At 38.5% G+C, this 23,784-nt stretch overlaps 1 protein-coding gene across 1 annotated transcript in view; it reads left to right on the top strand.

The window, feature by feature from the left end:
- The window catches only part of INTS4 (integrator complex subunit 4), a 117,848-nt gene that overhangs the window by 57,088 nt on the left and 36,976 nt on the right, over nt 1-23,784 (top strand). Inside the window, exons 9-11 of the mRNA XM_082749532.1 lie at nt 7,287-7,358; nt 9,093-9,267; nt 15,825-16,030. Coding sequence (XP_082605658.1) covers nt 7,287-7,358; nt 9,093-9,267; nt 15,825-16,030 — 453 coding nt within the window. The remainder of the gene's footprint in view (nt 1-7,286; nt 7,359-9,092; nt 9,268-15,824; nt 16,031-23,784) is intronic.

The following is a 23,784-nucleotide window of genomic DNA, read 5'->3' on the forward strand; positions in this document are numbered from 1 at the left end:
TGGATAGTTTGTTCTCAGGCCATTTATATTATCTCATTTATTCTTTGTAGTAACCAGCAAGATAACTGCTTTTAAAATATTTTTTTTTTGACAGACAGATATCATAAGTAGTCAAAGAGGAAGGGAAGCAGGCTCCCCGATGAGCGGAGAGCTCTATGTGGGGCTTGTTCCCAGGACCCTGGAATCATGACCTGAGCTGAAAGCAGAGGCTTTAACCCACTGAGCCACTCAGGCACCCTGATAATTGCTTTTTTTTTTTTTTTAAAGATTTTATTTATTTATTTATTTGACAGAGAGAGAGAGAGATCACAGTAGGCAGAGAGGAAGGCAGAGAGAGGGGAAGGGAAGCAGGCCCCCTGCTGAGCAGAGAGCCCGATGCGGGACTCGATCCCAGGACCCCGAGATCATGACCTGAGCCAAAGGCAGCGGCTTAACCCACTGAGCCACCCAGGCGCCCCTGATAATTGCTTTTATTGCCATTCTTCAGGTGCGAAAACTAGGGCTCTGAGATGTTAAGTAAATGATTCAACTTAGACCGATAACAAAGTTGTAGAATGTGTTTCAGATCCTAATCTCCTGACTTTTAGCTTGTGTCCTTCCTCTGTTTTGCCTTTGGTGATTCATGGTGCCTTTGTTTAAATTAAAAAAAAAAAAAAAAGTTTAACTTTTCAGAGATAAATTGTCTTATAAAAGAAAAAGTATTGGTGTATTACTACTCACCCCTATTTTATAACTGTTATCTTGGACATGTCACTTGATCTAGTCTCAGTTTCCTCATCTGTTAAGCTGTTGATAATATTACCTCATGTTTACCTCATAGGGTTGTCATGATGCCCAGATGTGTTACTAACTATGGAAATACTTTTAAATTATAAAGTACTAGACTTTGTAATTGTAGGAGGTGGTTGTAGTATGTAATGTATACACACACACACATATATGTCACAGCAAGAAAATCTAAGATTCTTTTTGGATACTTCCCTTTTGAGGGCCTCCAGCTCTGCTAGTCTTGGTAACATTGTTGGCTAAATACTTTGAATCTAACTGTACGGACACAGATCCACTGATAGGCCCACTCCCAAGACCAGTATTTATAGGGTAACTGCTAAAACTTGTGTGGGGTATTTTCATGGAATAATAAGAAATTTGGATGGCTTCAGTATATGCTACTTATAGATCATTTTGCTTGTCTGTAATAAAATACAGAGTTAAGCAAGCCAGTTGTTACTAACTTTAGTTTTGAATTTACTCCTTTTTTTGAAAGATTTTATTTATTTGTCAGAGACAGAGAGAGCAGTAGGCAGAGGAAGAAGCAGGCTCCCAGCTGAGCAAGTTGCCCCGTGCCAGACTCACTCCTGGGACCCTGGGATAATGACATGAGCTGAAGGCAGATGTTTAACAAGCTGAGCCACCCAAGTGTCCCTGAATTCACATTTTATTTATTTATGTATCTGTCAGAGAGCACAAGCAGGGGAAACAGCAGGCAGAGGGAGAAGCAGACTCCCCGCCAAGCAAGGAGCCCCATGCAGGACTCCATCCCAGGACCCTGGGATCATGACCTGAGCCAAAGACATACATTCAATGAACTGAGCCACTCAGGCGTCCCTGAATTCACATTTTAAGCTTTATTTTGGTTGGTGAATATTTAAAAATTCAGAACAATTCTATCATTCATCAAATTTTTTCATTCAACATTTATTGAGCATCTATAGTATCCTGTATGTGTATGTGTGAGGGGATGTTTTAGAGGGATAATTCAGTGATAAATCTTTATCTGAGTTGGCAGTTTAGAAGAGTAATTCTTTTTTTTTTTTAAAGATTTTATTTATTTATTTGACAGAGAGATCAAAAGTAGAGAGGCAGAGAGAGAGGAGGAAGCAGACTCTCCGCTGAGCAGAGAGCCAGATGCGGGGCTTGATCCCAAGACCCTGAGGTCATGACCTGAGCAGAAGGCAGAAACTTTAACCCATTGAGCCACCCAGGCACCCCTAGAAGAGTAATTCTTAAGGCAGGATCCTTCACATTTTCCATTTTTGTACCCCACAGGATCTGAAATTTATCTATGTAAAGCTATATGAATAATGAATTGCAATGGTGAGTTGAAAGGGTTTCCACTTAGATGACTTTAACTTGAGTCAGGTGCTTTCTGTTTTAAATTCAATGATTTGATCCAGATAGCTCCAAATTATATAAGTAATTAGGTTTGTACTTCAAAAATAATTAACAATTTAATCTTACTGATAATAATCGTTACTATTTTTTTTTTTTAAGATTTTATTTACTTGACAGACAGAGATCACAAGTAGGCAGAGGCAGACAGAGGAAGGGAAGCAGGCTCCCCACTGAACAGAGAGCCCAATATGGGACTCGATCCCAGGACGCTGGGATCAGGACCTGAGCCAAAAACAGAGGCTTTAACCCACTGAGCCACCCAGGCGCCCCTCATTGTTACTATTGGTAGAGTCCCTAGCCTGCTAAGCTAGGCACTTTTAGTTATATGCACATATTTAGACATATATAACCTCATAAACACTCAGTTTTTGCAAATAATTTTGATTTCTTTTAAACTCTTGTAAGTAGGTGTTCCATTATTCATTTTATAAGTAACAAAATAAGGTTTAGGAAAGTGATGTAACTTATCAGAGGCTTCATAGATAGTAAATGACACTTCGTGGTCTAAAACCCATGTGGATTCTCTTTCTACTGATGGTCTAGTTACACATTGAGAACTGTGGTTGTACTGTTAATGCCCTGATTTACTAGTTCTACTGTGTAAACAGAGGTAAACTCCCCCACTCCAATCCTTGAGTAGACAAAACTGTCATCAGATAAATTGCATATAGTTTTCAGAACACATGTTCATCAAGTCAACAAACACTGAGCATAGTCTCTTGTCTTCAAAAGAGTTGATAGTCTGGTAAGTTGACATAAGCAATCAGTTAATTACATTTCCTGCTACTCCAAGGAAAGGGCACCTAACATCGTGAAAGAAAGCTTCATGGAGAAGGTGATTTCTAAACTGAGTTTGGAAGGGTAAATATAAGTTAACTAGGTAAATAAGTTGGGAAGGAGAAATACAAGCAGAGATACAGAAGGAGTACAATTACCATGCATGCTAATTTACTAAACTACAATATCATATAATATAAGCAGTTAAAACTTGTTGGTTTGGGGGCAGATAATATTAAACGTGGGGGATGTGCAACAAGATAAAACTAGGGAGGAAAGCAGAAGCCAGGTTCTTCAAGAACTTATATGGAATGATAAGTCTTTAAATTTAAGTCCCATCTTGTGCAAAAAATCAATAGTCTCTATTCTCCTTGGCTTCTAGCAGGATGAAAAATTTCAGATGTAGCTTGTTTCAGAAAATTCAAAACCATGTGAAAGGTGGGTTTTCAGTTATCCATAACTTTCCTGCTGAGGTAAAGAAAGAAAGTTGATTGCCAGGTAAGCAGCTCCATGGGACAATTTAGAATACAGCTTTACTGTGAAACTGATTATGGTAATTGGTTTTCTATCTAGAATATAGTCCTTAGTTCAGTGATTTCTTCTTAAGATGTTTAATTTCTCTTTTCAGTAAGGGCTAAACCTTTTTTTTATAAGACTGTAGAAGTGTTTAACCTTAAAAATGATAATATTTTCAGGGGCGTCTGGGTGGCTCAGTGGGTTAAAGCCTCTGCCTTCGGCTCAGGTCATGATCTCAGGGTCCTGGGGATCAAGCCCCACATCAGGCTCTCTGCTCAGCGGAGAGCCTGTTTCCCCCTCTCTCTACCTGCCTCTCTGCCTACTTGTGATCTCTGTCTGTCAAGTAAATAAATTTTAAAAAATCTTTAAAAAAATGATAATATTTTCAGATAGATTGTAGGTTGTTATGTCCATAGCCATAAGAGCTAGTCTTTCCCAGTACACAAGTAGATGTCTTAGTGGCTGTTTTATATCTCACGGGGTAGCTCCTTTTTTGAAGGGTGGGGTAGGGTTTACTTTTCTTTGTCACCTAACTGGGTAGAAGCTAGAGGCTAGTGCATAGACTTAAGTTATTGTTGAGCATCTATGACTGAGCAGTTTTGTTCTGAAAACAGGTTCAACACACTTGTTTATTAAATATTATATCATGGTTTTCTTGTTGTTACAAATACAGGTTGTTAAGTAGTAGTAATAGTACAGTCAGAGAGATCTTACTGGAATGTATTTGTTTTGGCTAAAGTAGACAATGGGGCACCTGAGTGGCTTAGTGGGTTAAGCCTCTGCCTTAGGCTCAGGTCATGATCTCAGGGTTTTGGGATCGAGTCCCTCATCAGGTTCTGTGCTCAGCAGGGAGCCTGCTTCCCCTCTCTCTCTGCCTACTTGTGATTTCTCTCTGTCAAATAAATAAAATCTTTAAAAAAAGTAGGCAAGTATGTACATATTTTTCTGATTTGTGGGTTGTACTTTATGATGAATTCATCTTTTTGGTCCACATCTGCTCCTCTAGCACTTTCACGAATGTGGCATCATTTATCCAGCTGAAAATCCAGAGGCATTTGGGAATTCTTTCTGTGTCCCATATCCAGTGAATCATCAGCTCTTACCAGTTCGACCTTCTTGTCAGCTCTGGAATTGCTCCCTTCTCTATTTCTACTGGGTTTGTACTAGTTTAGGTCTCAACATTTTTCAAGCAGATTTTTATGCTATAGGGCTCTTGGTAATTATGGACTAAAATGGAAAGGTTTACATATTCTCAGGTAATACAGGAGATTTATTGCAAATAATGATAACGTAATTTTTTGAGGCTAGAATTTAGATAATACCCTTTCTTTGCTACTGTGTTGGGAGAAAGCTCAGCTAAAGGCACTGGAGAGGGCCGTTGAGCCTAGGGATTTAGAGTAGTTCACTGTGATGTCATTAAAACTTCATTCTTGGGGCACCTGGCTGGCTCAGCCAATAGAGCACATGGCTCTTGATCTCAGGGTTGTGAGTTCAAGCCCCATGCTGGGCGTAGAGCTTATAAAAAACAATACAAAACAGAAACTTAATTCTTTCTTAGGAAAAAAGTGCCCCCTAAAAAGCCAACTGTTTTTTGTTTTTTTTTTTTAATTTTTATTTTTTAACATTTAATGTATTATTAGCCCCAGGGGTACAGGTCTGTGAATCGCCAGGTTTACACACTTCATAGCACATACCTTCCCCAATGTCCATAACCCAACCACCCTCTCCCTACCCCACCCCGCGCCCCGGCAACCCTGTTTGTTTTGTGAGATTAAGAGTCTCTTATGGTTTGTCTCCCTCCTGATCCCACTTGTTTCATTTATTCTTTTCCTACCCCCCAAACCCCCCATGTTGCCTCTCAGCTTCCTCATATGAGGGAGATCATATGATAATTGTCTTTCTCTGATTGACTTATTTTGTAAAAAAAGCCAACTGTTAATGTTGGTGGTGGTGAAATTAAAAAGAAAGTTGAGGAGGTCTTGAAAATTTAGAGTTCTTATTCATAAAATTGATGTTTGAATTAAAAACATGAATGTTAGATTTTATATTGATCAGATCTGTTTAACAAAGAAGGCAATCAATGGTACCATGTAGAAATAAGAAAAAGTAGATTTGAAATTACTTAAGTAAAAATAGTACAACAGTTGCTCTCCTGGAGTTGTAGAAAAGGTATTAACTTGGGTAAGGATATTCCCATAGAACATGTAAGTTTCTATGGAAAAAGTGATTGGAGAAGTTTGATCTTCTATAAGAAATTCCATATTTACTAACTTAGGAATTAGAGAAAGGTGCCAGTATATTCTTGAAGAATATCTAAGACCTGCTCTAATAGCCTGCCAACCTGTGTCTCTGTTTCATTTTTATTTCTTTCTGGTCAGTTAGCCACATAGCTGCTAAGATGATGTTTATGAGGTGTAAATCTATGTTTTTTCCTTGTTTGAAATGAGCAAGTTACCAAATCTCTCAGCCTCAATTTCTCATCTAAAAAATGAGGATAATTTGGAGTGCCTGGCTGGCTCACTTGGTAGTGAATGTGACTCTTGATCTTAGTGTTGTGTTTGAGCCCCACATAGGCAGAGAGATTACCTTAAAAAAAAAAAAAGAAAAGAAAAGAAAATCAGGATCGTTTACCTTCTTCATGGGATTTTATAGAAATAAATTTTTAGGGGCACCTGAGTGGTTCAGTGGGTTGATCCTCTGCCTTCGGTTCAGGTCATGATCTCAGGGTCCTGGGATGGAGCCCTGCATCGGGCTCTCTGCTCAGCAGGGAGCCTGCTTCTCCCCCTCTCTCTCTGCCTGCCTCTCTGCCTACTTGTGATTTCTGTCTGTCAAATAAACAAATAATATCTTTTTTAAAAAAAGAAATAAATTTTTAAAGTATGAGTAAAATACTTTGTACACTGTTGAGCTCATTATTGAGAAAATATCTGGTTATTCAGAATTATAGCAAACTCCTTCCATAACAGACATGACAAAGGGTCATGACAAAGGCCCTTTAAGATCTGATCCCTAACCATCCTGCTTCATTTTTGGCTCCCCTGTCCTGCGTCCCATTCATAGAGACACTTGATGTTTCCTGCATGACATTCTCGTTTTATGCATTTGTACTTGTGATTACCAGTTCCCTTTCCTCCTCTTTATACTGCTTGTTTTCTGAGTTTCCCATAGGAACCTTTATATGTGTATTGTTAACATTTTATACCATCATACAGTTATCTGTTTACTTGTCAGTTTCTCTCACTAGTCTGTGAGGTCATTGAGTGTGGAATCGATGTCTTTCTTTTGTATTGCTATTCCTGGTAACCGTAGGCATATAACTGAGTGGTAGCTAAATAAATATCTGTTTAATTGAATGAGTGACTGAATGAACAAACGAATGGAAAACTAGAATGAAAAAGAATGCAGAGACTGTGGAGAGTAGCAGTTGAGGAAAGGATTGGGGAAACTGGGTTTATAGCCCACCTCTGTAAATTATACTTCTTACGACTTCAAATGAGTCACTTAATCTTTTTATGCCTTTTTTTTAACTTTCTTTTCTTTTTTTCCCCAATATATAAAATGGGCCTAATAATAGTATTTACTTCATAGGAGAACTAAATTAATACATGTATAAGCAGTGTATGACATAGTAAGCTCTATTTAGCTGCTAGCTGCTGCTGCTAATGTTTTTATTATTTTGCTGATGATTCAGAACCTGTAAGCATCTTTACTTCAAGAAATGTTATCTTTATGCATTTAAGTTGGCTGCAAACTTTGAATTTTAAGATAATATTCAGACCTTAAAAGTTGTTTAATTTGCCGTTGATTCTTTGTTTTTACAGGGCTCAATGGAACAAGTCAGTTCTCATTTCTTGGAGCAGACACTGGACAAGAAGCTCATGTCTGATCTTAGGGTAACTTGAATTCTTTGTTATTCAGACTGGGTTTCTGTAACTAATATCAGCTATCTGCAAGCTGTGTTGATTTAATTTTGCAGCCTAGATATTTATCAAGTAAATGTTGGGTGACTAGATTATACTTTAGCATAAAATCTTAGTAACTTGAACCAAATTACAAGTTATTTCATTAAATTTTAAATTATTTTAATGTAACACTTTGCACAGGTTGTGTTTTACAAAGAAAAGGTAAGATTAACTTCTGTTTGTTAGAAACTATAAAGACCTGGTCTTGTTTTGTGAGACTATATGACTGACATGTCAGGACAGTCCTTTTCTGCAGCAGTTTCCCTGAAAGAGTGAGTAAATTCTTTCTCTGAACAGTAACAAAGCACGGAATGCCTTTCAGCCTTGACCACATTCTCTGATGTAATTGTCAGGACTAAATATGAGTCAATATTGTCATTATCTTAATCTTTAAATTATAAACATGATAATAAAGAGTTCAGAATCTTTGACAAATAGAAGGAAAGCAAACAATTTACCCATATTCACACTACTCTAGGACTCCAGTTCATTTTGGTGTATTTCTCTCCAGCTCTTATGCATATTTTAAACACTGAATCATTGTATTCAGATAATTTTATAGTCTACTTTTATATTTATCACTACATCATATGCTTTTTTTTATATAGTCAACTTTATACTTAGCATTTTTACTGATTATGTAATATATTAAGTAGATGTGACATAATTTTTTAGCCCTATCTTATGTATTTAGATTCTCCCATTTTTCTACCATTATAAAGGAATATCATCTTCATGCATATTAGATCTTTTCTTCTTTTAAGTCATTCCATAAGATAAATTTCTTGGAGTGGTTGAGGAGTTTCTGTCTATGCTTAATGAAATATTGCCTTATGGATTTCCTGAAGGGTGTTGCCTTCATTTGAGGTTGGTGATTAAGTGTTCTTTGTGTATGCTAGAGTAGAAATGTAAAAAAACAGCATGCTCATAGTAAATGTGGAAGGATGGGTTATGCAGGGGTTTCCAAGATACGTCACAAGGTACAAACTTTACTACTGGGTCTGGCCCACATCTTTGTAGGCTTGGGTACTATATTTCACCAGTGCCTTTGAGATGCTCAGCCATAAGGATGTGGACTCACACCAGGAAGGTTCATAAGAGGCTGATACATAAAGCAGAATGGCAGTTTATTCATGATGAGATCCATATGGTTGATTGGACTGGATATTTTCTTTAGCTGATTTCCTCTTTGGCATTCTAGGCAGAAAGTGAATTTACCAGAAGGTTGCATGGTGAGTGCAGTGTTGCTCAAATAGAGCACAGTGTTTCCAAATTCAAACTTACTTCTGTTGGGACTAAAAAAAATTCTTTTCTAGGGCCAGTTTATTATCAACCCAGGATGGTGCTAGAGGGACACTGCTATTATTTATGCCTCTGGTTCTCCCTTTCCTGTGTTATGTACACAGTGACAAACATAACCACTTACCTGATGAGCACATTCTTTTGCTATCTTTAATAAGAATACATCCTCTGTGACAGACTCTGAACCTTTGGTTTTTCTTGACATTCAGTTTGTATTTCTTTGTTCTGATTGATTGAGTACTTTTTTTTTTAATGTGACTATCAGAAAGCAGTCATATTTCCTATTTTCCTATGTTCTCAGAATACATCTTACCTTTCCCTCATGAACTTCCTGCAAGTGCTAATTGTCATTGTCCTATACAGAGAAAACGCACTGCACATGAACGTGCCAAGGAGCTTTACAGCTCAGGAGAGTTTTCCAGTGGCAGAAAGTGGGGAGATGATGCTCCCAAGGAAGAAATAGACACAGGAGCTGTGAATTTGATTGAGTCAGGAGCTTGTGGAGCCTTTGTTCATGGATTGGAAGATGAAATGTATGGTAAGTATGACTGCATCATAACTGTTCCGTTACTGAGTGCCTGCTATGGATCAGGTGTTGCACTGGTTAGTGTACATGAAGGGTCTCATTTAGTCTTCATAGTCACTCCATGAAGTACCTACTATTACTTAATTTTAAAAGCAGAAGTGATGGGGTACCTGGGTGGCTCAGTGGGTTAAAGCCACTGCCTTCGGCTCATGGTCCTGGAGCCCTGGAATCGAGGCCCACATCAGGCTCTCTGCTTAGCAGGGAGCCTGCTTCCTCCTTTCTCTCTGCCTGCCTCTCTACCTACTTGTGATCTTTGTCAAATAAGTAAATAAAATCTTTTAAAAAAATTAAAAAATTTAAAAAAAAACCAGATGTGGGACCCATGTGGTATAATACAGTGGTTAAGAGCATGGACTTTGGATTCAGGCAATCTAGTTTTCCAGTATTTCTATAAAACAAGGTTAATAATTAGTGTTTCTGAATTGTGAGAATTAAACGAGATTATATGTGCACAAAATACTTGGCATAATACATGACCCATTTGGGGCACCTGGGTAGCTCAGTGGGTTAAGCCTCTGCCTTTGGCTTAGATCATGATCTCAGGGCCCTGGGATCAAGCCCTGCATCCGGCTCTCTGCTCAGCAGGGAGCCTGCTTCCTCCTCTCTCTCTGCCTGCCTCTCTGCCCAGTTGTGATCTCTGTTTGTCAAATAAATAAATAAAATCCTTAACAAAAATACATGACCCATTTATAATAAGCACTTAATAATTGGTAATAAAAATTGATATTACTGATATTGGTAACAATAACTTGTTATTGGTCACCCAGCCAGTAAGAAACAGAAGCAAGATTTAAACCAGGTGTCTGACCTCAAAGCCTTTATTATTTTGACTAACGCAGATTTTCTTTCACCTTCATTTTTTTTTTTAAGATTTTATTTATTTATTTTAGAGAGAAAGTGTGCAAGAGTGGGGAGGGACAGAGGGGAAGGGAAGAGAATCCCAAGCAGACTGCACTGAGCATGGAGTCCAATGCAGGGCTCAGTCTCAAAGCCCTGAGATGAAATCAAGAGTCTGATGCTCAACTGACTGAGCCACCCAGCGCCTCTCACCTTCATTTTTTTTTTTTTTAAGATTTTATTTATGTATCAGAGAGAGAGAGAGAGAGGGAGAGAGAGTGAGCACAGGCAGACAGAATGGCAGGCAGAGGGAAAAGCAGGCTCCCTGCCGAGCAAGGAGCCCGATGTGGGACTCAATCCCAGAACGCTGGGATCATGACCTGAGCTGAAGGCAGCTGCCTAACCAACTGAGCCACCCAGGCGTCCCTCACCTTCATTTTTGAAAGATATTTTCACTGGAAATTGAACTCCAGTTTAATAAGGTGGGGTTGTGTGTGTGTGTGTGTGTGTGTCCCACCCTGCCATGTTATTTTCCTGTTTGCACTCTTTCTGTTGAGAAGTCTGCTGCCATTTTTTATATTTGTTCTTTACGTGATGTGTCTTTCTCTAGTTTTTTTAAATTTAAATTCAAGTTAGTTAATTATAATATATTATTAGTATATATTATTAATATATTAAGTATATCAATGTATTATATATTAATTAATAATAATATAATAATGTATATTATTAAGAATATTAATACATTATTAGTTTCATTTTAGTGATTCATGAGTCCTGTGTAACACCCAGTGGTCATTACATCAAGTGCCCTCCTTAATGCCTATCACCCAATTACCCCATCCCTCCTCCCACCTCCCCTCCAACAAACCTCATTTCCCTATAGTCAAGAGTTTCTTATGGTTTGCCTTACTCTCTGTTTTCATCTTATTTTTCCTTCCTTTCCCCTGTGTTCATCAGTTTTGTTTCTTAAAGTCCACATAGGAGTGAAATCATTTGGTATTTGTCTTTCTCTGACTGACTTACTTTGCTTAGCATAATACTCTCTAGTTCCATCCATGTTGTTGCTAATGGCAGTGGTCCATTCTTTTTGATGGCTGACTAATATTCCATTGTATGCATATACTGCATCTTCTTTATCCATCTCCAGTTGCTTTTAGGATTTTTCTCTGTCATCGGTTTTAAGCAGTTTAATTGTGATGTGTCTTGGTGACATTTCTTCATGTTTCTTATGCTTGAAGTTTGTTGCTTCTTAGATCTGTGGGTTTATAGTTTTCATCACATTGGAAAATCTTGGGCCATTTACTTTTTCATATATTTTGTGGTCTCATGTTTCTTTGGTGACTCCAGACACACAGATATTAGACTACTGAGGTTGTCCTGGAACTCACTGATGCTCCATCCCCCCTACTTTTTTAAGAGAAGTAGTGGGGGGGAGGGACAAAGGAAGAGAGAGAATCTTAAGCAGGCTCCATGCCCAGTGTAGAGCCCAATATAGGGCTTAATCCCACAACCCTGAGATCATGACCTGAGTAGAAGTCAAGAGTCAGATGCTTAACCGACTAAGCCATCCAGCTGCCCCTCCATCCTGATTTTTTTTTGTTTTTCTCATTTCCTTTTGGATAATATTCATTGTTATGTCTTGGGAGTTCATTAATCTTTTCTTCAGCCATCTGTATTCTGATTTTAATCCCATCCAGTGTATTTTTCATCTCCAACCTTGTAGTTTTCATTCATATAAATTCAATTAGAATTTGGGTTTGTTTAGTATCTCTCATGTATCTGCTTAATCTCCTTGATCTTTCCTTTAACTTTGTCAACAGAGAATGCATTTACAATAACTATCCTAATGTTGTTGTTTATTAAATCTTTGTTTGTGTGATTTCTGTGTTGGTTTTGATTGATTTTTCTCCTTATTGTGTATATTTTCCTACTTCTGTGCAGAGCTAGCAATTTTCAATTGAATGCCAGCCGTTGTGAATTTTACTTTGTTGGGTAATGAACATTGTTATAGTCCTACATTCTTGAACTTAGTTCTGGGATGCATTTATTTCAGGTCTTATTTTTAAGCTTTGTTAAGAGGAACTGAAACAGCACTTTGTCTGGGGCTCATTTTACTCCCAACTCAAACAAACGCTTCTGAAGAAGCAGTTGTAGACCATTTTTGAGCTTTGGAGATTGTTCCCTGTAGCCCTGCTTAGCGGTTATTTCTCAGACCTCAATTTCTTAACAGATCAGGACTCAGCTGATGACTTGAGGAGGACCCTCTGCAGTTCTCCAAAGTGCTCCATGTGTGGTACTCTCCATTTTGGTACTTTGCCTTATGAACTCTGTCCACATTGGCCTTTCCAGACTCCTAGTTCTATCTTCTCAATGCAGGGAGACCTGGAACCTGGAAAAGCTTCCCAGATAATAAACTGGTAAATTCTGGAGCTTACCTAATTTATTTCCTCCTTCTCAGGGATCATTACTCTTTATTGTCTGATGTCCAGTGCGTTGAATACTGTTGTTTCTGTTTTTTATTTCTGTTTTTAGTTGTTTTAGATAGATAAATCTTGTAGAAAGAAGTTCTGCAAAGCTCTTGTATAATTTCCATTATATCTATCTGTCTCACATAAAGAATGTCATTGTTTTGAGGTTATTGACTACAACTATCTCATTTTCAGTAATTGTAACAGATCAGGAGAGATAATGTTGATTGTTCAAATTTTATAGTAAATTTATATCAGAGGATTAGAACTCAGGTCTTTAAAATGCCTGTAAAAAATTACCTCAGAGTAGAACTTCTTAGAAGGGCAAGAATTACTTTTTGAAAGATCATTTTCTGTTATAAGATAAGAGAATTGGGTTTCCTTCTCTAGTTAGCTATGAGGTTTTCAGTGTATGGGTGTCTTCCCCACTTCCTTAAAGTTCTCTTTATGCCACTTTGCTTTCATGAAAAAAACCTACATTAGTACCTGTTTTTGTTAACCAAAAGAAATCCAAAACGGAGTTTCGTTTTTATGAAAAAAGTCATTACCATACCCATATAAGTCTTCTAAAAGTGAGGTCACACAAAGTGAACTTTTGGAAAGTGGGAGATACTCTGCTTTACATAATCATTTACACTCTGCTTTACATTGTTTCACCTAAATGAAAGGTTTCATTGTTTCACTCTTCTTTTGGATAATGGAGGAAACTTGTATAGAGAAATTAGTTAAAGCAGCCTCTGCTTTTTTGTTTTCTGTGAACTGGATACACGAATTACACTTTAAATGGTATTTCATAATAAAGAAGTCATTATTAATACCCATTTTATCCTAAGACAAGTAGCTAGAGCCTATTTTATTTAGTTTCTGCAAGCATTTTTACTTTATTTAATTTTGCAAATTGAATTTCATCACTATTAATATTTATGCTATTTAGTTCTACGTAAGTTTGTCACTAAGGGTGTTTTTTTTTTTGTTTTGTTTTTAAGACTTATTTATTTATTTATTTATTTAGAAAGAATGAATGGGGGAGGGAGAGTGGGAAGGAGAGAATCTCAAGCAGACGCTGCACTGAGCACGGAGCCCAATGTGGGGCTCAGTCTCATGACCCTGCAATCATGACCTGAGCGGAAACTGAGAGTCAGACACTTAACTGTCACTAAGGTTTAATTAAAGGAACTTAACTTTGGAAAGCAAATATATCATAACCAGTATCAGTTATGCTGGCTTTCTTATTATATTTCTAAAATTCTGGGTGAATTAGAGACATGCTGCTGGGAATGAAACAGTGCCTTATTTCATTAGCTGTGTACTCTAGTATTATACATTCTTTTAGTCCTCTAGAAGGGAGGCCTTCTTCCTTTCTTTTGGCTTAGCACCTCCCTTAAGTATTGTTTTAGAGGTCACTTGTTCCAGAAAGCTGCCTCTGATCCAACTTAGTGGGCTACATACCACTTTTGCATTTTCTTATACTCCCTGTGCTTTTTACTGTACTGCTCATCAATCACTTTGTAATCCAATTAACTATTCTTGTCTGTAGGCACTGGGAGGCCATCTCTTTCTTGTTCACCCTTGTGTCTTCAGTACTAAGCACAAAGCCAGAATTTGATTGCACATGTTAAGGCACCAGAGGATTTTTTTTTCCCTTTCCCTTTAGCATAGCTGATTCCTTTTCCTCTGCCCTGGACCCTTAAGGAGACTGTAATACATTTTCAATATTCCAAAGAGTCCAGTAGAAATTGTTGATTTTCCAGACTACACATACAAAGAGCAACACAAAAGTTTCTTTGTTTCTGCTTAAAATTGCATCCCCTTAGGTCCACACTGATTATCTGCTGATGATCAGGAGTGTCTCTGTGATTCACTTTGTGGACTTGCAAGAGTTACACATGATTTAGTGTGGTGTAATGGGTAAAGCCCTAGGCAGAGGACCCAGCATTTAACACATTTCGGCCCATTTCTGGCTTTCTTTGTAATTGTTAGCAATTTCATGTTTAAATTACCTTATTATGAAGTGTAGCAAATCTTTCAGTTCTGATGAAGGGAAGAATTTATTGCTACCAAGAAAAATCCCAAGTCATCTCGCTTTAATGTGGTAACTCTGCTTTTAAAGTGTCTGTAAGACCTTTCTTACACACACAAAAAATTATATTTCTGAGTTTTAACCACAGCTTGAGGGGTTCTTTCCTTTCTTTTTAAAAACTGTACATTTTGTTGCAGAATCATGTGGGAACCTTTGGAGCAGAACAAGCATATATGGAAATCTTGTGAGCATAGTCTGTAGCTTACTTACCTCTTATCTTTGTATCAAGACTCTTAGCTTTTTCCTAAGGATCTTAGCAAGGCTGTTAGCTCTGGGCATGTAGTATGCATTCAGGAAGTATTTCTAGTGAATGAATGAAGGGCTTTCTGGAATCAGTGGCTTTTCTGTTATGTGTTCAGGCCATACGGGGGGGTAGAAGACATGCCTCTGTTTTCAAGGCGCTTGTAAGATCCATACCTGTGCTGTAGCTAAGATCTACTGAGCTTTTAACATACCCCAGCCTCTAACTACTCTGTAAGGAAATGAGTATTATCTCTGTTGAAGGTAAAAAAATTGAGGTTGCTAGGAAGTTAAGTTACTTATTCAAGATCACCCTTCAAATTAGTGGAGGAATTACTCTTCACAATTTACTGTGAGACCTTTAACGTTCCAAAGCATGTACCCTTAACCACTACATGATGCTAGTCTAGAATCAGCAGACCTGGGTACTAGTCTTATCTCTGCTCTCACTCATTTTAAGGCAAGTTAATTCACTTTGCTGAATCTTATCTCTAAGATGAGAACATGATATCTAGTCTGTTTTAATCTTAATTATTTAAAATTTGCTTTTTGAAAAAAGTACTGAGTGGAGAACGGTGGTTGTTGTACTGAGGTAAACAAGAACTTTGTTTTCAAGGTGCAGTTACTGAAGACAGACATGTGACTTGATCACGTTTGCATGTCAGGATCTAAATCTCAGTCCCCGTGACACCAAAGTCCTTGTTCTGAGATCAGTGTGAAGGTGGTAGCTGAGTCTGTGGGCATGGAGGAAATCTCCCAGAGAGAGTTTGTTAATGGAGAAGAGTAGAAAGTTAAAGATAAACCAGAAAGAGAAGGAATCCTTGGATTTATCCCATGGCTCATAACCTAATGCACAGCCTTATTTGTCCCCTTTTGTCTAGAGGTCCGCATTGCTGCTGTGGAGGCTCTCTGCATGCTGGCCCAGTCTTCACCCTCTTTTGCGGAGAAGTGCCTTGATTTCTTGGTTGACATGTTTAATGATGAAATCGAGGAAGTACGTCTGCAGTCCATACACACCATGAGAAAAATCTCCAACAATATCACTCTCCGAGAGGATCAGCTTGACACTGTCCTGGCTGTGTTAGAGGTGAGTCTTCACAGTTTGTTACTCATTTCTTCATCGGTACCTATGGAGAGCCACTTTATCTGTAAACCAGGCACTATGGGGCACCTAGGTGCTACAGTCCGTTGGACGTACTACTCTTGGTTCCGGCTTAGGTCATGATCTCAGGGTTGTGGGCTCGAGCCCCATGTCAGGCTCCACACTCAGCACTGAGTCTGCTTGAGACTCTCTCTCTCTCTCTCTCTCTCTCTGCCCCTACCTCCCCTGCCCCCATGCAAGCGCTCTCTCTCTCACAAATAAATAAGCAGTCTTTAAACCAGGCATTGTTCTGGGTACTAGTTATGCAGTAGATTATGGGCAGTGCAGTTCGGCCTTCTCAGCACACAACTCCAAGGTAGAGGAGACTTGCTGTTAAACAGGAAACTCAAAGAAAGCTTAGCATTGCTGTCATCAGGAAAGGACAGGGGTCCCTGCGGTAAGGTTGTGAGATGGGGAAGGAAGAAGGAATACGGTAGTGGACACTTGGAGGAGTAGTGAGATTGGTAAGGCCCTTTCTTAGGAAGAAATGGCACTGATGGTAGGGTGGAAGGGCACCAGAGGGAGCAATGTCCATGGGTCCAGAGGTAAGAGTGGGTATGATGCATTTAAAGAATTAAAAGGAGGGGCCCCTGGGTGGCTCAGTTGTTAAGCATCTACCTTTGGCTCAGGTTATGATCCCAAGGGTCCTGGGATCAAGCCCCCACATGGGGCTCCCTGCTTGACGGGAAGCCTGCTTCTCCCTCTCCCACTCCCCCTGGTTGTGTTTCCTCTCTCACTCTTATCAAATAAATAAATAAAATCTTAAAAAAAAAAAGGAATTAAAGGAATTCATTGTAATAGCAGCGTGGAGCCGAAGTATTGGAGGAAAAGTGGTTATAGATAAGGCAGGGGCTAAATAATGAAGAATTCTTTTCAGCCTTTGATTTGGTTTAATGCTTCTAGTTAATCTTTGGATGTTATAGCAGGAACAGATCTTAGGGAATCAACTCATTCAACCCTGGAGTTTTACAGAGAAGAAAGTAATTTGTTTGAGGTCATACTGTTGGTAAGTGGCTCTGCCACGATATGAACACAGATTTGCCTCCGAGGCTGTACAACTCGATGTGGTTCTTGAATTATTTTTCTAAAGTATCTGGATTTTATTTGTGAGTCCTGATGTTTTTCAGAATATTAATAAATGGGACTTGGCCTCTGGGTTTCTTTCTTGTTTCAGTTTGGTTTTGGTTTTTCAGATATTGTGAAAGAGAGAGTTATTGGGTATTTTAGTCATTATTACAGATTTCTGCTCCATACTCAAAAAACAGATTGGGTGCTTTGATTTTGAAGTTCCCCATCAGTTTTCTCAGCTGCTTAGCACTTCTGGTAAGATTTTTCCTGAATTATAAGTCTGTGTTTATAATTTTTCACTCATTTTTTTCCTAAGAAGATAAGTTTGCATTCTATGCATTATTTTCCTTGGGTGAGCTCTCTACCCTAGCCCCACCTTTCCTTTTTTGAATTCTTTCCCACCATTCCTCATCTTGAACTTGATACTGGAGTCACTCCCCTAATCATCATGCTTTTCCTCATCATTTTTCTTTCACTCTTTTTTTCCCTCTGCCTGCAAAAACTGCCACTTTTCACCTCGTAGACTTCTGCTTATTCTCAGATCTCTATTAGGCAGCGTGTTCCCTAAGTAACTCCACCCTAAGTGGGTTAAGTAGCACTCCTCTGTCTTCCTGTGTCACCCTGTGTCTAGTGTATATTAGGATGGTTTTGACAATTTAATTCTTTATTTCACAAGACTGAGAGCTTTGCACGATCCTGGCTTCTTTCAGTTTTTTATTTCTAGTTCCTTTTAGTGTCTGAAAACTGCTAGATGCTCAGGAAATGTTTGCTAACTATCTGAGATCTGTTCCAAGCTATGTTTTGATGTACTGATTGTTCACAGAGCCATAAGCATGCTTACGCATTTCTTACTGTAGTTTTCCCATTTTATCATTAATGGCAGGTTTTGTCTCAACTCCCTCTCCCTGATGTGAGTATGAGCTACCTAAGGAGAGTGACCTTGTTGTACCGCTTACCGTATTCCTTTCAGGGTTTGATGTGGTAACTTTACAGAGTGGATGCTTTGTAAACATGTCCTAAAACAAATCTGCATAGTCAGCTGCATAACTAGGAATTTCTTAAGGAACATAGTCAAAATTGTTCTCTTATTCTTTGAATATTGTTTTTTTGATACCGCCTATTAATGGTGGTGATTTGTTCATACAGGAAACATTTTATCTGATGGGTAAGTTGACAACGTGTAAAACCAGACAGAGCTGAATCGAACTGTCAGTACCTGTCTTTGGTCCCTGATCTTTTTACCTGAGTTTTTGTTTGTTTGTTGTTTATTTATTGACCACCTTTTGTGTGCCAGACACTATGCCAGTGAGCAGAAACCATGGTACTGCTCTAATGGACCTTACAATTTAGGTATGAGTGAGATAGACAAATATGACACAAATGAAGGTCTAATAATTAGCTGAATGAGGAGCGCATGACAAAAAGGAGTGAGGTCCCATGGGCGTCTGTCATGGAAGCACTTAGTCTTTGGGGGCTAAGGGGGTGTAGCAATCAGGGACAGCTTCTAAAGCTGATATCTGAAAAAGGAATTAGACCCTAACTTGGTAGGAAAAGTTGGGAGTATGGGGTGTAAGAATATACCAGGCAGAGGAGCAGCAAGTTTAGAAATGATGGTAGCTGGAAGGAGACATGGCATAGTGGAGGGACCAAAAGAGGGCCTGGCTGTAACAGAGCTAGTGTGAGGGAAGAGTTAGGCTGGAGGGGCGCGTGGGACCAGCTCCTGCAGAGCTTTGAAAATCCTGTTAAGGAAAGAGCACCTGAAAGTTATTCAGGGTATCCTATCAGCTTTGTGACTTTGGACAAATTATTAATTCTCTCTGGTACTTGGTTTTCTCATGTATAAAGTGAGGATAATTCCACATATTCATGTGTTTCTTATAAGAATGGAAAGAGAATTCATGTAAAATGCTTAACATGGTAGTAGTTCGTAATATTGATTAAGTCAATCAGGAAACATTTTGTAAAAAAATTTATTTATTTATTTATTTATTTTTGCGGAGCCATGTTCTGTGCTAGGTTCTGAGGATGTGAAAGTAGACAGTACTAGCTGTTACCTTTGAGTCACTCACAGTTTCATAGAGAAGGCAGGGAGCAGTATAAGCCAGTAATTACAAGATAGTATTAAAAATAAGTCAAGGAATGACATTCTAGCCACAGCACTAGCATGTGGCCACAGGTGTAGGCTGGGAGGGCAGAAATGGCACAGCATGGGGGCACCTGGGTGGCTCAGTGGGTTAAGCCTCTGCCTTCGGCCCAGGTCATGATCCCAGGGTCCTGGGATCGAGCCCCACGTCAGGCTCTCTGCTCATCGGGGAGCCTGCTTCCCTTCCTCTCTCTCTGCCTGCCTCTCTGCCTACTTGTGATTTCTGTCTGTCAAATAAATAAATAAAATCTTTAAAAAAAAAAAAAGAAAAAAAAGAAATGGCACAGCATGGACAGGGATGCTGAGAAGTGCACGTGACTCTGAGGGAGAAGTGAGCCGAGAATGGATTGTGAAGGACCTTGCTTGTGTGCCTGGGAGCCTGAGCTTTGTTGAAGAGGTGTGGGGAAGCCAACTGGTTCCTAAACAGAGCAACAACATGGTCAGATGTGTTTGTTAAGGTGTTGGCATCAGTAACTATACAGAGTGAAGAATTGAGGGACCTGCAAGCTGAAAGAGGGTTCCCGGAGAATAAAGAAGGCATGTTTCCAACCTAGCTTTGGAGAAGTCTCTGAATCTTAGGTTTTGCTCTGTGGATGCATATGCATCCTTTAAAATTTTTAGTTTGATTTCTTATGTATTAAATAAAACCAAATTTTCTATAAAATTAGAAAAACTTAAATTTTTAAATTTTTTAAAATTTAAAAATTTTAAATTAAAAAAGTTTTCTGTAAAACTTTTAGGAGAAAATACTTGTGACCTTCGTTGGATTAGACAAAAATTTCTTAGGCCACCAAAAACTTAATCCATAAGAGAAATAACTAGATAAATTGGACTTTATCAAAATTTAAAAGCTCTTCAAAAAGATACTTTTAGGTAATTACAAAGACAGCACAACAATGTAAATGTATCTAATGCCATAGAACTGTACACTTAAAAAGTACATTGACTTAAAATGGTAAATATTATGTTGTATGTATTTTACCACAATACAGAGTGAGAATTGGATCAGATCAATTGTATATAATGCCTTTAATGTATAAACTGTACAAAAAAGGTGGGATGGACTTAGATACAGAAACATGCATAGAGGAAAGGTGATGTGAAGACATAGAGAGGAGAGAATGCCATCTACAAGCCAAGGAATGCCAAGGCTACCAGATGCTGGGAGAGGCCTGGTCTCAATTCTCCTTCATAGCCTCAGAAGGAAGCAGCCCTGCTTATATCTTGATTCTGGACTCAGGCCTCCAGAACGGAGACAGTAAATTTCTGTTTTTCTTTCTTTCTTCCTTATTTAGATTTTATGATTTTATCTGAGAGAGAGAGAGCACTAACAGTGCAGAGGGCCAGAGGGAGAAAGAGAAGCAGACTCTCCATTGAACAGGGAGCCCAACATGGGGCTCCATCCCAGGACCCTGAGATCATGACCTGAGCCAAAGGCAGACACTTATCTGGTTGAGCCACCGATGTGCCCCAAATTTCTGTTTTTCTAAGTCAAAGGAAAACAAAAACATGTTTTTGAAAAGACATACCACAGACTGGGAGAAAATACTTGTAAAACATATATCTGATAAAGAATATATGAAGGTTTCTCAAAATTCAGTCATAAGACAAATCACCTGATTAGAAAATCAGAAGATTTGAATGGTACTTAAGGAAAGAAAATAAGCAGTGCAAATAATAAAGAAGTGAAGCATACATACTTAACATCATTAGTCATTAGGGAAATGCAAATTAAAACCACACCTATTAAAGGTATTACAACACCACATGTATTAGAATGCCTAACCAGAAACCAAAGAAATGTTGAGAGTATCAAGTGACAGCACTTGATACAATTGATCTGATCCAATTCTCCCTCTGTATTTTTTTTTAATTTTTTACTTTTTATAAACATATATTTTTATCCCCAGGGGTACAGCTCTGTGAATCACCAGGTTTACACACTTCACAGCACTCACCAAAGCACATACCCTCCCCAATGTCCATAATCCCACCCCCTTCTCCCAAACCCCCTCCCCCCAGCAACCCTCAGTTTGTTTTGTGAGATTAAGAGTCACTTATGGTTTGTCTCCCTCCCAATTCCATCTTGTTTCATTGATTCTTCTTCTACCCACTTAAGCCCCCATGTTGCATCACCACTTCCTCATATCAGGGAGATCATATGATAGTTGTCTTTCTCTGCTTGACTTATTTCGCTAAGCATGATACACTCTAGCTCCATCCATGTTGTCGCAAATGGCAAGATTTCATTTCTTTTGATGGCTGCATAGTATTCCATTGTGTATATATACCACATCTTCTTGATCCATTCATCTGTTGATGGACATCTAGGTTCTTTCCATAGTTTGGCTATTGTGGACATTGCTGCTATAAACATTTGGGTGCACGTGCCCCTTTGGATCACTACGTTTGTATCTTTAGGGTAAATAGCCAATAGTGCAATTGCTGGGTCATAGGGCAGTTCTATTTTCAACATTTTGAGGAACCTTCATGCTGTTTTCCAGAGTGGCTGCACCAGCTTGCATTCCCACCAACAGTGGAGGAGGGTTCCCCTTTCTCCGCATCCTCGCCAGCATCTGTCATTTCCTGACTTGGACGGGGAACATCTGGCACTCTCATCCACTGCTGATGGGAATGCAAAATGATAGATTTGGAAGTTTTTTATAAAATTAAATGTAAATTTACCTTGATACTGCATTCCCACTCTAAAGCATTTCCTAAAGAGGATTGAAAATTTTTACGTTCACACAAACACCTGTATGCAAATATTTATTATGGCTTTATTTACAATATTTCTAAACTAAAAACAACACAAATCCTTGATTTGGTGAATGGGTAAATAAACTGGGTACATCTGTACAATGCAGTATTACTCAGTAATAAAAAGGAACGGGTTGCTGATACACGTAACAACACAGGTGATTCTCACATGCATTATGCTAGGTGAAAGAAGCAACATACTCTGTGATTCCATTTCTGTGACCTTTTGGGAAAGATGAAACTGTAGCAGAAAATACATCAGTGGTTGCCAGAGACTGTGGGTGAGGGCTAGACTACAAGGGGACACTACAGAAGAGGTTGGTGATAGGAGTGTTTTATATCTTGATGGAGGTGGTAGTTACGTAACTGTATGGATTTGTTAAACTTGTGGAAGTGTTCACTGAGAAGGATGAATTTTACAGAATGAAAATTCTTATCAGTAAACCTGACTTAAAACAATGCTCTGGCGATCTCATTTCCACTAAAAGGTATCAAAATTCCTAAGAGAAATGGCTGATTCCAGGTCTAGTGCAGGAAATGCAACAAGATGAGTTTGTACTACCTTATCATACAGAGAGCAGTTAGCTATCAAAGACCTCGAGGATCATATCAGAAAGACCTAGAAGACACATCATTAAGGGTTATAACACATCATTAAGGACTGTTAACTGCAAGTATGTTTAAATGCATGATTTTGTAATGATACTTAAACAAAACACTGCATTAGTCATCTTGGAAGATGTTTAGTAATCAGCTTCTTATTTTGGAAACTGGTAAATTAAGGAATCAAGCATTAATCCTTCTTTTTCGTATCTGAACTATCAGTCCCAAACTGAACTTCATGATAACCAGCTGGTTGATAAGGGGAAGTTTCTCTTCTTAGAAGTATTCCAGTTAATAAATTAAAGAATGATAGATAGGATTTGTACATCATTGTATTACAACTTCAGTTGATTCATAGATCTGGGAAGTACTCACCAGTGGTTACTAACCTCACAGAAGAGAAACAGACATCATATAGTTCCTGAGGGAAGTATACCGAACCCCCGTAAGATGGTCTTACAAAATAAATTGGACGTGAATCTGATCAAGCTTCTAAATCTTAACTATCATAATAGGATATACAGAGAAGAAATTACATGGGGAGGGTGTGAGATATACAGTGATTTTACATATTAAAAGATGCTTAAGGAACATATTGTCACATTGCTATGTGTGGACCTTAGTTGGTTCCTGACTAAAACAAACTTTTTGAGTCAGAAGAATTTGGGTACTCATTGGATAGTTGATATTAAGCAGTTATTATATTTTTAGGCAGGATATGGGTTTTGTGATTTTTAAAAATAAGGAATCATCTTAAAATATATTTATGGAAATATTTACCAATAAAATGCTGTGATTTCTCTGACTGACTTCAAAATAATCTAGTTGGGCGGAGTGGGTAAAAGTTTAGATCAAACATGATTGACTGTGAGTTAATTGTTGAAACTAAGGAATTTATTAATTCTACTTTGTATATATTTCAAAACATCTGTATAAAAAAGTTTTGAAAAACTGACAAATGCTACAGAGATAGCCAAGAGGAATAGAACTGATATGCATCCATATCTTTTAGCTTTAAGAAGTTGTTGGTGAGGGACGCCTGGGTGGCTCAGTTGGTTAAGAAGTTGTTGGTGACCTTTTCCAGTCACTTTGGTGAGGTAGAGTAGATATGAGAAGAGAAACGGCC

Source organism: Mustela nivalis (genome assembly GCF_964662115.1).
Source record: "Mustela nivalis genome assembly, chromosome: 9".
Lineage (NCBI taxonomy): Eukaryota > Metazoa > Chordata > Mammalia > Carnivora > Mustelidae > Mustela > Mustela nivalis.